This window comes from Alexandromys fortis, unplaced genomic scaffold (genome assembly GCF_014885135.2).
Source record: "Alexandromys fortis isolate MF-2015 unplaced genomic scaffold, M_Fortis_MF-2015_v1.1 scaffold_0, whole genome shotgun sequence".
Taxonomy (NCBI): Eukaryota; Metazoa; Chordata; class Mammalia; order Rodentia; family Cricetidae; genus Alexandromys; species Alexandromys fortis.
The window spans coordinates 44343724-44356572 of record NW_026067949.1 but is presented as its reverse complement, the minus strand read 5'-3'; the positions used below and the strand labels follow the sequence as shown (position 1 = coordinate 44356572).

Sequence of the window (12849 nt, the reverse complement as noted above, 5' to 3'; positions counted from 1 at the left end):
CATGGCCATTGTGGTTTATACTCAGCTGCTTGTGGCTTCATACAATGACCGTACACTCCTAAATCCCACAAGCTCTGGGATGTCCCCCACCAACGTTAGACCTGTAAGCAGACCACAGGCCCTGAACTGTGATAAAAGCAGGCAGTCGTCATATGTGTGACCATAGGATGGTACCTCTCCTACCTGATTCCTACAGGATTCTCTAGACCAGTTGGGAACAAACACGATGGATTACTTCCTGTCTTCTACGCGCGTGTTTACCCACCACAGAGCTTATAGTGTCCTTCTGAGGCAGGAACAACTATTTGTGTTTTACTACAGTCAGTGGCAAGGGCAGATTTCAACCCTTTTACTAAGTTAGACCCAAGTGGCAAAGGTTCTCCTAGAAACAACTCCAATGGCCTGTTATCATCAGACAGCACACTTAGAAATGCGTAGGCAACCAACACGGAACCTCTCCCTGTGGGACACCTATGACCTGCAGACACATCAGGGGTCTGGATTCCAGTCACCCTTCACCAGCCTGCTGTTCTCAAGCTGGGGGGTCCATGAAAAGGTGGGTTAAACCTTCTACCCTTTTCTGGAAGGAAGGAAGGAATGTGCCCCATGATTCTAAGCCTTTCCACCCATCTGAAAACTCAGCCACCATGTTTGAAATGGCTGTGTGCTTCACTTAAACCTTTCGCGGAATTGATTACATGTACCTATGCATTTACTGTGCTCGTGTGCATGCATGTACACCACCATGACATGCTGAGAGGTCAGAGGATCACCGGCAGGAGTCTACTCTCCCCTTCTTCGCACGGGATGGTAGGTCCCAGAGATTAAACTCAGGCTGTAAACCTTGGTAACAAAGGTTTCACCCATTGAGCCATCTCATGGGCCCTTAAATCCTGACCTAGGAAAACATGCTTATGTCTAGAGTTGGACAATAATAATATAAAAAGTATAATAATAATAAAAAGTATAATAATAATATAAAAAGTAGAAGTATCTCTTATTAACACAGAGACTATGCTTTATAGATATCACATATATAGTTGCATTATATATATGAGAAATATATACATATATATACACATACATATATATATCACAGAGACTATACTCTCTTTTCGATTACCTCGTAAAGTATGTCAAACCCCCAATAACAACATTAGTGAATTACAACTAACAAATATTGTATAGAAATGGTGCTGGGGGTGTAGCTCTGTTCTCATGAGCATGTTCTCAACATGAGTGAGGATTAGGTTCAATGCTTAGCATCCTCTCTAAGAAACTATATATATTCAAGATAGCTAATGGTACGATTTGGTGTATATATGCACTATGTAATGATTACTACAATCAAATTCATCAATATACACATTACCATACCCCCCCACCATGACCCTCGCATGCGTGTGGGTGTGGCGGGTGCATTCAGGCAGACATTACGAGTTATCCCAAGGTCTTAAAGTCCCTTGTTACTGTGAGACATCAAAACTGCAAGCCAAAACAGCCTGGAGAGGTGGTTCATCAGTTAAGAACACTGGCTATTCTCGCAAAGGACCTGGGTTTAGTTCCCAGCGCCCACATGGCGGCTTACAACCACTATAACTCCAGGGGATTATGATACCCTATTCCTGCCCCTAGAGGGAGAGCTGGCCCACACCTCTCCAGCCACTGCACAGAACTCCTCAGTTGAGGTTTTCTGGCATGGATGCAGGTAGACAAAGACTCATCCTCCCTTGGAGGGCTGGTCACGAGGAATTTAATCAGGCTCCAGTGAGTATATGGACAACATAAAATGGACTTGATTTTCTCTTTTTTTTGGAGGGGGGAGAAGGTTATAGGAGAAGGGAGTGGGCATGGAAGACTGGGAGGTGAGCATTATAGAGGTGTATGATGTGAGATTCCCAAATAATCAATAACAAGTGTTTTAAAAAGACATCCTTTTTCTGGCTTCCTCGTGCTCCTGCATGCATGTGGTACACACAAACTAATACAAGCACACACACACACACACACACACACACACACACACACACATACACATGCACCGAGTTCTAGGCACGGCTAACCAAATCACCTAAATTAGTCAACCACTTTCTCTAGGTCCAGAACACAGGGCTGCTTAGAGCTCCAGCCACACCTAGGATGTGCTAGTATTCATCAAACCTAGAATTTAGGAAGGACAGCGAAGCTCCTCCGTGACAAAACTAACTAGGAAAACGGGAGAGGGTTTCGAAGAGAGACAAACCGTGTCCAAAAGTCTTCACTTTACCTCCTGTCCCATCCCACAGCATGGGCAAGAAGAAAGGAAAAGAAAAACCCTAACCCAGACAGCACCTCCCCAACTAGGACATTATGGATAAGTTGTGCAGCCAGTCAGGCAGGACAGGAAAGGATGGGGGGAGGGGTACCGGCCCACCTACCTGCGCACCACTAGCCGGAGGGTCTTGTAGGACCCTTTCACCAGGGAAACAGCCTCCCTCCTGGAACTGCTCAGTGCCACCTCGTTGATGTGCACGACCTCGTCCCCAGCTTGCAATCCGGAGTTTACCACGTCAGCTTTCCCCCCTTCTTCAATCTGTTCAGAGAGATGAGAGGGCACCACAGTGAACTTGTGTCCAGCCTGGGGTCAATTCCCCTGTTCTGAGCCATGCCTGGACAGATGCAGAGCAGGGCAGACAAGCAGCAGCCAGACCCCTTGCACCCAGGCCAAGCGTAATCTTCAACAAGTAAAGGGCTGGCTTCTGTTATCCGTTCTCTCTAGCACCTGTGACCCTGACTGCCCACAGAGGGCTCTCGCAGACAGCTGAGTGGATGAACGTGGCCTTCACCTGGAGGACACAAACCCAGGGCCCTCTGGACACCCTCGTCCTCTCTCCAAATCCTCTTGGAGTTTCTGTTTTTATTCCTTTAGAAGTCAAGGTGGTTTTTGTGTTTTGACAGAGTCTCCTGTAGCCCAGGCTGGCCTTTAATCTGCTATGTGACAGAGAATGACCTTGAGTTTGTGGTTCTCTTGTGCTGGGATCCACGGGTGCTCAGGACCACTCCCAGTTTGTGCCCAAACTGAGACACGGCCCCAGCCTGGCTGTTCCCCTTTTTGCAACTCACTTCTCACTGTTTGGTTCAGATTCTAACTCATTGGATAAGCAAAACAGGATAAACAAGGGAATATTACCCAGTAGTAAAACAGAAATGAAAAGATACAGAGGTAGCAAGAAGTCTAAAAAGGCTACATACTCTAATTACGACTCTGGAAAAGGCAGAACCACTCAGATGACAGAAGATCTGAGATCACCAGAGCTGGTGTAGACAACACAGGGGCTTGCTGGGTAAATGACACGATTTTGTGGAACGCCATGATGGTGGACGTATCTGTCAGGGCCATAAGGAGCTAGACCAAGAGTGGACACTAATGCTAGTGTGGCCTTTGGGTGAGAATGGTGTAAACATGTGGATGGAGGTGGGAGAGGCTAGGTGTGTGCAGGTGCAGAAGGCTTACAGGCAAATGGCACCTTCTACTCAGTTTATGACTTAAAACTGCTCTATACAGAATATATTTTAAAAGCTAAGTGGTGGTGGTGCACGTCTTTAATCCCAGCACTTGGAGGCAGAGGCAGGTGTATCTCTGAGTTCGAGACCAGTCTGGTTTACAGAGTGAGTTCCAGGCCAGCCAGGGCTACACAGAGAAAATCCCCATCTCAAAACAAACAAACAAACAAAAAACTAAAAACCAAACCAAACCAAAAAAAAAAAAAAAAAACCCTGCTAAGTCATCCAGATACATATATCTGGATATATATTTTTGGATATATATATATATCCTGGATGACTTAGTGCTGCTCCAAAATCAGTAGCATCAAGTCTGGAACCCAGCACCCAAACTGTTCTTCCCATGAAGCCTGTAACCCCAGCTCCAAGGCAGGCAGAGGTAAGAAAATGTAAGCTGGATTTATAGAGAGACACTGCCTCAAATAAAAAGGATGAAGAGAAAAGGAAGATGCCCGATGTCCCCTTCCAGCCTCTGTACACAGGCACAGGTAAGCACCTCCACACACACATGCATGTATGCTCACACAAACACACACCCATAGATAAAATACGTACATCTGTTTATAAAAGTCTTGTCAATTAGACTGGCAGGCAGAGGAAGGGGAGCAAACAATGAGTACATGGATCAGGTAAGAGATGTGGCAGGAAGGACATTGACCATTGATGTGGGATTTCTCTCTGTATGCTGTGATTACCATTAATGAATAAAGAAATTGCTTTGGACCTATAGCAGGGCAGAACTTAGCTAGGCTGGGCAAACTAAGCTGAATGCTGGGAGGAAGAAGGGCAGAGTAGAGAGAAACCATGGATCTGATGCCTGAGACAGATGCTGGGAACTTTAGCTGGTAAGCCACAGCCACGTGGTGATACACAGATTAATGGAGATGGGTTAAATTAATACGTAAGAGTTAACCAATAAGAAGCTAGAGCTAATGGGCCAAGCAGTGATTTGATTGATACAGTTTCTGTGTGCTTATTTCGGGGTTAAGCGGCTGGGAACCAACAAACAAGCGGCCTCACTTCCTCCAACACAATATGTGCTTTGGGAGCAAGCAGAGGGAAATGTTGTTTGGGCCAGTACCCGCTTGCCGGGGGATCCTTGTGGGATCTCAGGCATAATGACGTAGCAAAAAGAGAAGGAAACTTTAAAAAGCTAGTAAGCAAAATGTGACTTGGATTTCCTTTCTACCACAATTACTCAGCAGGACCTGCCTTCATGGGCGAAGATCCTCAGAGCTCCAGGGCAGTGAAACAGATCAAACAGAATTTGGGTGCTCCTCATACCTGTAAAAGTTGTACATTTGCCCTTACCTACTTCTTATTTGAGCAGCAAAAAATAGTATATGCTAAAATCGATGTTTTAATTATTAACTTGCTAACAAATGCTTACAAATTTATTATATATGTCATAGAGATTAATATGTAAATTAAGAGCCCCAGCCCTAATCATTCACACCACTCTGGGGAAATCACTGCAACTCATGTTGTGAATTCCGTGTGCACTTATAAAATCTATTTAACAACAATGCTACTCCACTTCACAAGCCTTGTCAGGCTTTACAGAGAGGCCTTGCAGTGAGTCGAGATGACCCTGAGTCACAGGCAAACCTCGGGGGATATGAGTACTCATTTGCTAAACCCCTGACTCCTCTGCACTGCACACTGAAGGTGCCGCAGATCCACCATACAAAACTATCGAAAGTGGAAGCCACTGTTTTCACAAGCCACCCAGAGTGAGGACTTATCATCTTAGTCATTGGTGTCTGACATTCGAGGGTGGAGATGTCACATGCTGTGCATAGTCCTCTTGCACTGATGGCCAATTTCTTCCTACCAGCCTGGAAACCCGGTGCTGCCCTTACGTGCCAACCACACTCACCCAAAGCACCGAGTCAGCTGCTCGGGTTTTCCTTCTGCCTGGATTTCTCAGCTGGACCAACAAGCCTTCTCTAAAAGCTACTTGAGGCCATAGTGTTCAAAAACAAAGTCAAACTATAGGGCCTGTTTCTTAGTAGTTAGGTGACTTCTAACCGCCCCGTGCCTCAGTTTCCGTTTACCCACACATAGAGGGAATTAAGTGAGCTCATGCTTACACAGTGCCTGGCACACAGCGCATACTCAGTAGAGCTCAGATACAGTCACTACAGTCACGGTTTCAGCCCAAGGTCAAGTGCCACCTTCTCCAAAGCTGTCCAGGACTCTCACCAACACCCACCCCAACTCCTTCACCACTGTGTTCTGCCCTTGGGGACAATCCTTCACCTTGGGAGTGTAGCTAAGTAACAGAGCACTTGTCCTGCACACAAAAGGCCCTGGCTTTGGTGCCCAGCACCGAAGACAGAAAAGCAAGAGAAGCGATGTGGCCTTCCCCCTCTTTTGGAGCACCAGCAGACACGGGGATTTACAGCCAGAGGATGACGTTCAGATAATTTACCTTTTCCCACAACTTTAACATAATGCTGTGTATCCCACGTCATCTTTTCGCAAAGTTATGAATATCTATGTCTCTTGCCTGTCATTGGTTCACCTTCCGCAGCTTCAACTGTGAGCCCTTTGAAGACAGGACACAGTCATGAGTCCATCTGTGTTTAGGCCAGCATGCAGGACTTCCTCAGAGAGCACAGCCTCGCTGCTCGAACAAATACTGAGCAAGCAGATAAAAGACGAGGGCGCAGAGTGCTGACCACAGTGGATCGGGCTCTCCCCAAGTGCAGATTGTGGAACTGAATTCTGACTGCGTAATTTACCAACAATTTGAACTAAATGGACCTGAGGAAATGGTCAGCGCTTATATGAAGAAGAAAATCAAGTTCAGAATCAACGGTGGATGAGTGGATAAAGACAATACGGGCCGCATGCACAATAGTCTCATTTAGCCGTGACGAATGGATTACATCATTTTCAGGTACCTGGACGCCATCCCGTTCCAGGCTCAGAACAAAGAATAGCACACACCTTTTTCCATGTGGGGAATCACAGTTTTTTAAAGGGGCTGTTTTGGAAGACAACAGAGACCAGTGGGACAGAGAGAGGGCCCAGAAAGGGGAGCAGGGGGAATACAACCAAAGTACATTACATACAATAAAAAACAAAGGAGCCGGGAGGGTGGTCATGCCTGTGACCCCATTACTCAGGAAGCCGAGGCAGGAGGTTCACTCCAAGTCCAGGCCAGTCTGGGTTACACACCGAACACCAGGGCACCCAAGCCTTTGCACCAAGACTGCCCAAAACTCCAGTGACAGAAAAATAAACCTTTGTTTTCTGTAAGTTAAAAGAGGAGAGCAGGAGAGAGCTTGTCGCGGAGTGTCCATCATGTTCCCCCAGGGCAAGCACTGGGAGGAGAGAGCTGGAGAGCTTCAGGTCATCCACCCCTTTTTTGTCCTTAGTTGTTTTCATTGCTGGGGAAGGGACCCGGGGGCCTGAGCTACATTCCAAGCCCCTCCCCCATTTTTCATATTTACAGAGTTCCCCAGAAATTCTTCACACTTCACTACACTTTTAGGTTTGAACTGTTTACTTTTCATTGTTTTTTAAAAAAATGTTTTAAAAGCTAAATAGTTCACTTATTTATCCAGACAAGTTCTAACTATAGAGCTCTGACTGACCTGGAATTTGATATGTAGCCCAGGCTGGACCAGAACTCACAGAGATCACCTGCCCCTGCCTCTTTAGTGCTGAGATTAAAGGTGTGCACTGCCGTACCCCAGAAAACAAAATAAAGCAAACATTTTATCACTACTGTTTAATGTTTTGCGGGGTTGGGGATGGAACTCGGGGTCCCACACAATGCTAGGTAAGTACTATTTGAATTCCATCTTCAGTCAACATGTTTTCCTGTTTTATTTTTTGAGGCAGAATCTACGATACCCCGGGCTGAACTCAGACCCACTACGCAGCCAAGGCTGATACTGAACTTTGGGTCCCCCCCCCCACCGCCCGGACCTCAGCAGCTCTAGGAGTCGAGGCTGTCCCATCACGTCATTTCTGCGGTGCTGGATAGAAAACCCAGGCCTCCATGTATGCTAGACAAACCCTCTACCAACTGAGCTACATCTCTGCTTCCCAGACGCTGCTTACCTTAATATATATTTTTTTAAATTTAAATTGATTTATTACTTTATGTGCCTCAGTGTTTTGTCCAAGTGTACGTACATTCCCTGTGCAGGTGCCTGGTGTCTGGAGGTCAGGAGAGGGGGTCAGAGTCCCAGAGACTAGAGTTACAGTTGGGAGTCACCATGTGGGTGACAGAAATCAAACCCAGGTCACACTCAAGAGAAACCCGTGTTCTTCGCCACTGAATCAACTCTCCAGCCCCTCAAATGCTTACTTTTTCAAGGTTAATTAACATATTAACTTACGAAACTGGAGAAGCTGAGGCTGAGGCCGTGTTTTGAAAAGGTATTTCTTAGTCAAACACTGGGCAGCTACTTACACGCTTTTGTTTTGTGTTGCTGGGAGTGAACCCAGAGACTTGTGCCCTGTTACTAGGTTACCCCTCAGTCTCCAACATCCCCACACAATCTCTCGGTGACGCATGTCTCAGGGCTTTCATTATCACCAGAGATTCATTTAAGTCTTTGCCCCAAACATGGACCTTTTGCACAAGCCCGAGCCTATAGTTTTAGTGCCTTGCTCTCTACTGCTTTTGTATTTCTAGTCTATGGCAGAGGTTGCTGTCAACCCAAACAGACTCCATGCATCTCGACCTCGCCTCCCACGAGCAACTTCTACTGTCTTGAGAGAAGCCTCGGTCCCACCTTTTCCCTCCATCTTTCTAACTGCATCCTATTTCCTGATTTTAAAATCCCCAGGTCAGAAACTAAAGAGAGAGAGAGAAAAAAAAAACCTTAATCCTTTCATCCATCCACACGTGTTTTTTGAGCATCTAACATTGCTAGGCACTCTTTGAGACCCGGGGAAGGAGCCTGTATTCTCTTCTCTTTCCCGGACTTTACATTCTAAAATATTTTTAGTATAGCTCACATCTTTAACTAAAAATGCTGGTGCCAGAGAGGCAGCCCAGTGAAAACAAGCTGGATTTTTTTCTTATCTTAAGGGCACTTCAGCTGACCCATGTAAACAACTCTCTCTGGGAGGCCAGGCAATTTCTAGGAAAGGGAGGAACACTGCTTGGTGCTGGGATCTACCAGGGCTGTACTCCAAAACGGGGAGTCTCACCCGACAGGCCTAGCCTGGGTTTTGGATGAAGCTAGTTTTATAAGTGTAGAGCCCACGTCTGCCACATGCCAGCCATTCAGGTTAAACGAAGGCTGATGCTTTAGCTGATGGCGCGTTAGAACGCCCACAGCCCTTCCTGCTTCACTCTTGCCAGCCCCTCTCTGCCTGTCCAGTTGCTAGCACCAAGCCAGTGGACTCAATGTTTGTGGATGATTTGGTAATAAACATGGTTGCCAAGCAAGTTGAAGCTACTGGCTAGAACACAGCTGTGACTGACTGTATCAATATTGTCTCCATCATAACAAACGATAAATTGAGCTGTTGAGGTGAAAAACTGATAACAGCCAAGTCAGCGTGTGCGTGCGTGTGCGTGCGTGCATGTGTGTGAGTCTGAGCATAGGTTTGTGGACAGAGGTGCTAATACTGGAGGGGGCTGGAGGCATAGATGCTCCTGGGGCTGGAGCTGAAGGTGACTGCGAGCCACCTGACTTGGGTGCCGCGAGCTAAAAGAAAAGCTAAAAAAGGTGCCGTCTCTGAAAGAAGGATCCACACTTGGAACTACTGTGACTTTCCAGGTCTCAGAATCATGTGATTATTTATAGCATATCTAAAAATCATTGTCATGACTTCAAAAAAGAGTATTTAGGATACTGAACAATAATCTTCTTGAACCAATCATCACAGAGAGTATTCCCTCAACCCCATTCCCTGCAGATGCTGTCCATCACCGAGAATCACTGGGGGGAAATGTTTATTATTCCGACCTTTGGATTGATGCATTGGCAGCTAACAAGGTCACTGGCGTTCTTGATCCAGTCTCGCCCTCATAGAATTTACTTATTCCAGGAATACGGCTGTCACAGGCTAAAGGGCTGCAGGTGACATCAGGCAAGGCTGACTAGGATGTCCCTAAGCCAACAAAGGAGGTGCATCTGCACACACTGGAACCCACGACATAAACGTGCTCCTCTCCCTGCTCTGAAATCCTAAGCTTATCATACCTATAAAAGTAAGTTGAATTGATTTTTTTTGTTGAATTTCATTTACTTGTGTGTGTATGTGTGTGTGTGTGGGAGCTGGTACAGAGTACAACTTCACGGAGTCAGCTCTCTCTTTGTGGTGGAATATTGGTGGACTATGGCACAGCCTCACTTCAGGATCTATCTGAAGTTGCCTCCTTCTGGAAGGCTTTATGCCCAAGTGATCACCTGACTTTATCATCATGTCCAAGCTGAAAGCGGTATTTCCCAACTACGCCCCTACAGCTTCCATGTCCCCCCAGTGCTAGAGATGGAACCGGATCCTGGCATCTGGGTTCAAGTGCCCTACCACTGAGCTACACCACCAGCAATGCCCGTCTAAACCGTCATCTTCCTTCCAACTGCTTTCTCCCTTAGCTTCCTCCATGAGCAGCACTTAATATGTATGTACATTTTTAACATTTATGTACATATGTATGTATGTAGGTTGGCACGTGTGTGCACAGCATAGTGTGATTGGAGATCGGAGAATAACTAGAGAAGCCAGTTCTCTCTTTCTACTGGGTATGATTCAGGACTGGAATTCAGAAGTCGGGCTTGGCAGTAAATACCTGCTAGGCCATGTCACCAAACCCATGACCAATAATTTTTCTTATATATCTTATTTATTACCTGTCTTTCACTTGAATGTTAGACTGTGAGAACTTTGACTTATGCCTGTCTTAATTTGTTCTCAATGTCCAGACCAGCACAGGGACAAAGATCGGTGACTAAGATTCATCATCTAGATAAGAAAAGCATCATCGTCATAGTGACCAGGTATTGGCTGCCTCATATTCCAATATTACTGTATCATCTTGATTGTTACAAGGTCTTTGTAAGGTTATTATAATCACTTGGCTTATAATAAATTTGCATGAATTCTCAATTCTAGACCAGGATACTGAAGCTCAGAGAAGCGAAACTGCTTGCTCATGGCCTCACGTTAGTGAAAGCAGAGCTGGCCGTGGAATTCCAGACAGACTTCAAAGCCCACATCCTCCCGGCTGCTGCCTCTGAGAATCCCCTAGGTCTTTGCCCCAGACTAATATTTCTTCACTTGTCAGTCTAATCCCTCGAGTACCTAGGAAACCCGACACTCCACATTTCTGTGTTTTCAGCCTTCTCTCTCAGGGATCCAAGCACCGGAACCCATTGCATAGGCTTATAGGTTTAACAGAAGCCGCAGATTAGCCATGAGAAAGCAAGCTGGCAGCCACTGCCCCGGGGTAGCTACACAAGACAGCACAGAACACTTTCTGCTTCTTCTCAGCTCTATCTGGCATTCAATCAGAATCCAGCTCATCCCGCAGAGGGCCTGGGTGGCCGGGAAATGAATGAGCCAGTCTGCCTCTCCACCTGAGTCGCACCTGTATGTGCTGTCTAAACTCTTGATGGATTCGTTCTCCTTTCTTCGCTTTTCTCCCCTGCATTGTGGCATGGCGGGGTTCCAGGAGGGAAGGTGGTTCATTAAAGCTACAGTTCATGCTATGTAATGTGCAGTGAGCTTGCTATTTTCTTGGTGATTTGAGAATAGGTATGCCCTCTGTTGAGAGCAATAATTATGCAAAAGTGATTAGCAAAATAGGGCAAGTTAAAAGAGGTAAAGGATATAGTGGTTCAATTGTGACCCCCCACCCCGCCCATGGGCTCATGTGCTTAAACACATAGTCCTCAGGTGATGGTGCTATTTGGGAAGGGTGTGGCACTTTTAGGGGGTAGAGCCTCACTGGAGGAAGTGGGTTGCTGGGGGAGGGCCTTGCTATTTTGTAGCCCAGCCCCACTTCCTGTAAGTTCTCTGTCTTGACTAGCCACTTCACCCACTTGCTGGCACACCTTCCCCAACATGAGGGACGGTGTCCCCTCAAACTGTTATCCAGAATAAACCTTTACTTTTTTTTTGGTCATAGTAGCAAGCCAAGTTTTATATATATATATATATATATATATATATAGTTATCTAGTAGATAAAAAAATAAGTCAAGAACCCTGTTTTGACTGTTAGTTTCTATTCTCTGGGAGTCATTGTCACTCATAAACCACTGGGCATCCTTGGTTTTGAACTGTACACAAAGTTGGACAAGGAAATAAATAGAAAGATCCTCCCAGCATCTATTCTCAGCCTCCCGGGTTCTGTGCAATGAGTCAGCCTTTTGAGAAGGTCCATGCTAACTGCTGGGTTATAAAACAGACAGACATGGTTCTGGGCATTGAATGGCATAACAGTGGGACTGCCAGGGCACCTGCTGCCCGTTTCCTGCCCACCTCTCATCTAGGGTTGGATCAGTAGGTCTCCTTCATTGATGAATTCTTTTCTGGGTCTTCCAGCGGTGTGTCTCATTTCTTAGCGCAGTTGGCTGGATTCATGAATCCAATGCTCTAATCCCAACTTTGTCCCTCCATCACAGGGCCCCGAATGGGCCTCTCATCTATGGACCAGGGGTAATGCGTGTTTTCTACTATGGGGCAGAGCCTCACACACAGAAATGTGTGCCTCACACTTCAGATACAAAATATGAAGTTCTAAAGCCTTATTTAGATTGAAATACATGTCTACTGCTTTAGTATGTGTCTTAGTGAGGGTCTGATTGCTGCAAAGAGACACCTTGTTCCCAGCAGCTCTTATAAAGGAAAACGTTCGACTGGGGTTAGCTTAGAGTTCAGTGGTTTAGTGCATGATGGTCATTGCACACAGGGAGTGCAGAAGCACACAGGCAGACGTGGTGCTGAAGATGGAGCTGAGAATTCTACATCTGGAACAGCAGGCAGCAGGAAAGAGACACTGTATGGCGCACCACGCCCCTCTGCGCTCTATGCACCGCCATACAGTTCGTGAACCGAGCAAGGGGCTAGAGATTGAAACACGGGTCATCCTTGATGCCAGAATGCCTCAAGAATGCCCCCTTTATTGTGTCCAGGGGCCGCTTATATAGAGATAGCCAGGCCCTAGCCAAATGCACCAGAAACCACTCTCCTGCCATCAGGGACTCCTGAGGGTTTTGTGTTCAGAGCAGCTGTAGGCAGATCAGGGGAAAACAAGTTGTTTACAAGAAATTCAGGATCTGGGGGTTTACAGCTCCCAACATCTCACCCCTCATATATATATATA

The 12849-nt window shown here is 46.2% G+C and overlaps 1 protein-coding gene across 2 annotated transcripts in view; it reads right to left on the bottom strand.

Moving 5' to 3' along the window:
* Shroom3 (shroom family member 3) overlaps positions 1-12849 on the bottom strand; it is a 266607-nt gene that overhangs the window by 161989 nt on the left and 91769 nt on the right. For both annotated transcript variants that reach the window (XM_050149696.1, XM_050149695.1), the window contains exon 2: positions 2418-2572. In XM_050149696.1, coding sequence (XP_050005653.1) covers positions 2418-2572 — 155 coding nt within the window. The remainder of the gene's footprint in view (positions 1-2417; positions 2573-12849) is intronic.